At 40.6% G+C, this 2,940-nt stretch overlaps 1 protein-coding gene across 1 annotated transcript; it reads right to left on the reverse strand.

Annotated features, from left to right (window-relative positions):
• Positions 1 to 1,269, reverse strand: LOC143627828 (uncharacterized). Its single transcript, XM_077097553.1, has 3 exons — positions 499 to 1,269; positions 298 to 398; positions 1 to 200 (listed from the first exon to the last, which is right to left on the reverse strand). Exons 1-3 carry the CDS (start codon positions 1,267 to 1,269, stop codon positions 14 to 16), a joined length of 1,059 nt encoding a protein of 352 aa, XP_076953668.1. The 3' UTR covers positions 1 to 13.
• Between the last annotated feature and the right edge of the window lie 1,671 nt (positions 1,270 to 2,940).

Consider the following 2,940-nt stretch of genomic DNA (forward strand, 5'->3'; position numbering starts at 1 on the left):
ATCACACCGATCTTCATTTCTTTTCACGTTGGAGCTGCACACGGTACACACCACCACGGCTCCTTTTATCAGCATCATCATCCATACCTCCAACATCATTAAAAGACTGCCCACTAAACTGATCCGCTTTCCTGAATGCCTCCGCCGTCTCCTTCACCGGATCCACCTTCAAAACGGATGCCATCACATCCTCACCAGCCCTTCCACTGCCCACAATATTATTATTAACATAGTACATTAATAATAAAAAATATATAACAATTACTATGCAACAACAAAAACCAAATTATATCATACCCTAGGGTAGTAGCATCCAAGTTAGTACCCTTTGCCTCATACCCTTTATTTTTTAAATGAATCGTCTCCAAAGTCCTTCTCGCCTCTTCCTCCGATGTCTCCTACATTCAATTATAGTGGTTTTCAATATAAATTTTGTTAGAATATATATATATATATATATATATATATATATATATATCATTGAATTAGCAGACCAACCATGGCAGGATGATCACTCTCTTTCTTGCCACCAGATAAAAAGTCCATAGCCTTATCCTTGAGTTCACTTAATTTACCAACAGCATTATCCTTGCCTTCTTTTGACTTATCAGCTGTGTAATCCTTGGCTTCTTTGGCTCTATCAGCAGTGTAATCTTTATACTCCCCCATCTTCTCCTTAGCTTCATTCGCCTTATTAGCCGTGTAATCTTTCGCCTCCGTCGCCTTATCAACTGTGTAATCTTTTGCTTCTCTGGCTTTCCCAGCAGTTGCATCCGCAGCTTCCTTAGATTTCTCAAGAGCATAATCTTTGTACTCGCCCATTTTCCCCATTGTCGCATCCTTAGCCTCCTTAGCTTTTTGTGAGGTTTTGTTAGCTACTTCGCTTGTTTTCTGAGCGGCCGAATCTTTGGATTCAACCGCTTTTTTGGCGGCTTCATTAGCCTTTTCACTCGTATAAGGTTTCCACTCGTCCGCTTTCTTGGTTGCGGCTTCTGCGTTTTGTCTTTCACGTTCCGCGGCGTCTCTGCTGACAATAGTCACCTTGTCGGTGGCTTCGTGAGTTTTCCCGGTAACAACATCTTTAGCACCACCGAGAGTTCCCGTAACGGTTTGGAATATGCTTCCGATGAGACCGGGACGGGTCTCATCTGGTCGTGTTTGATCACTTCTTTGTTTGTTGATGTCTTGTAGCTCATTGGCTGCGGTTCGGGCAGCCGCCTCCGCCCTCAATTCCCTTCGCCTAACATCTTGATCTTGTTGTGAAGCCATTATAATGAATCGAGTGTTTGGTTTGATTTCGTAATATGCTCAATGTTATGAGAATATATATAGGGTGGTTTAGGAGAGGAGATGAAATTTCTAGATGTGGGGACAGGTGGTGTAACTGTGACGATGTATCATCATTGGACGCCACGTTGTTGTTTGAAGTGAGACACGTGTAGTGCTCTGTCCACGTGGATGGAATCGTTGGTTTATTCATATGCCGAAAAATATTTACTTGGCATATAAGTAATACGGGCTGTTGCCTGCCTTGATTTCTTATTATATTTAGGGATTACTAGTGCCGAATACAAAATAAATAGTAACTAAGGCCGTATTCGTTTCACCGAATTAAATGGAATTGAAATTGGAATTTGTACAGGATTTAAAATTAGAAAGAATTGTATTTGGAATTTAAACATTTCAATAGAAATTGAAATCTCATTCTATTCTTGATGTGTTCGTTTGACAAATGAATTGGAATTAGTTTTTTTTTTTGGGAAAATCCCCAAAATAGCCTATCTATAAAATGAGATTTCAACTTTGTTCCTTAAACTTAATATTTTCAAATATGGTATTCTCTAACTCATCTTTGACCATGTATTAGGATATCTAACGCGTCTTTGATGACATGTTAGCATAACACGTCATCAAAGACGCGTTGGATTTCCTAACACATGGTTAAAGACGCTAACACGTCGTCAAAGTCACGTTAGATTTCCTACACATGGTTAAAGATGAGTTAGGCTTCTTGATGTTCGATTTATTTGTACATATTTTTTAGTGTTAGCATACTTGTTTACTCGTTTATTATAGGAACTTTGGTACTTCATACATGTTTATTGTATTTCAGGTCACAGGTACTTAACGCGCTTAATTTGGACCTGTACGAGAATGGAATGAAGACCCAGGATGTCCAGCACGCTTACCGATGCAGTTAAACAAATTTGTTGAGAAAAGAGGCCCATCGCGTAGCGCGATGGGTGTTGAAGGTGGGGCATCGCGATACGCGATGCCCTGTAAAGTGGCAGAGTTGACTTTGGTCCATCGCATAGCACGATGGACCAGGAGAGGAGGCCATCGCGCTACGCGATGGTCCCTAGAATCGTGAAAGTTAGGGTTTGTTTTATATTACGTTCTTGACGACCCTAAACGCCATTCTTCACCTTCCAGGCGATTTCCAGAGCAGAAGAGCAAGTCCCGATCATCCCTAATCATCTCTACGTGTCCTACATGGCCTACCACATCATAACCGAGGCCCGAGAGATGCCGATGCGCGGCTAGTTTCTTCGAGTCATACCCGGGATGTAGAGTATTGTATCTTTCAGTTTTTCTCATGTATTTAGAACGAATTGATTGTAACTATCTTTGATTAATCTATGAGTATTGATGTCTAGTATGATTGTGCACTCAGTCGGTTTAGGTTTATTTCGATCAGAACGATTATTGTGCCAGTTGCTATGATAATTGCTTATAGGATTGTTTTGACTAGTTGAATTTGATGAAGCATACGCTTTCCCTTAGTTGAGTCACACTGGCAGGGACTGTTTGATAACCAGTTCCGTGTGTTAGTAAGCCTTGATGCCTAAGGTTTGTCTAGTTACTCAATCGGTGTTAATCAGTGATTGTTAATCTGTTAAGTCACATGAGTTTGCTGTTAGGTTAATTACTTGGATTCCC

Source organism: Bidens hawaiensis, unplaced genomic scaffold (genome assembly GCF_021521415.1).
Source record: "Bidens hawaiensis isolate Kalapana, Puna unplaced genomic scaffold, B.hawaiensis_p1.1 tig00004743_1, whole genome shotgun sequence".
Classification (NCBI taxonomy): Eukaryota; Viridiplantae; Streptophyta; class Magnoliopsida; order Asterales; family Asteraceae; genus Bidens; species Bidens hawaiensis.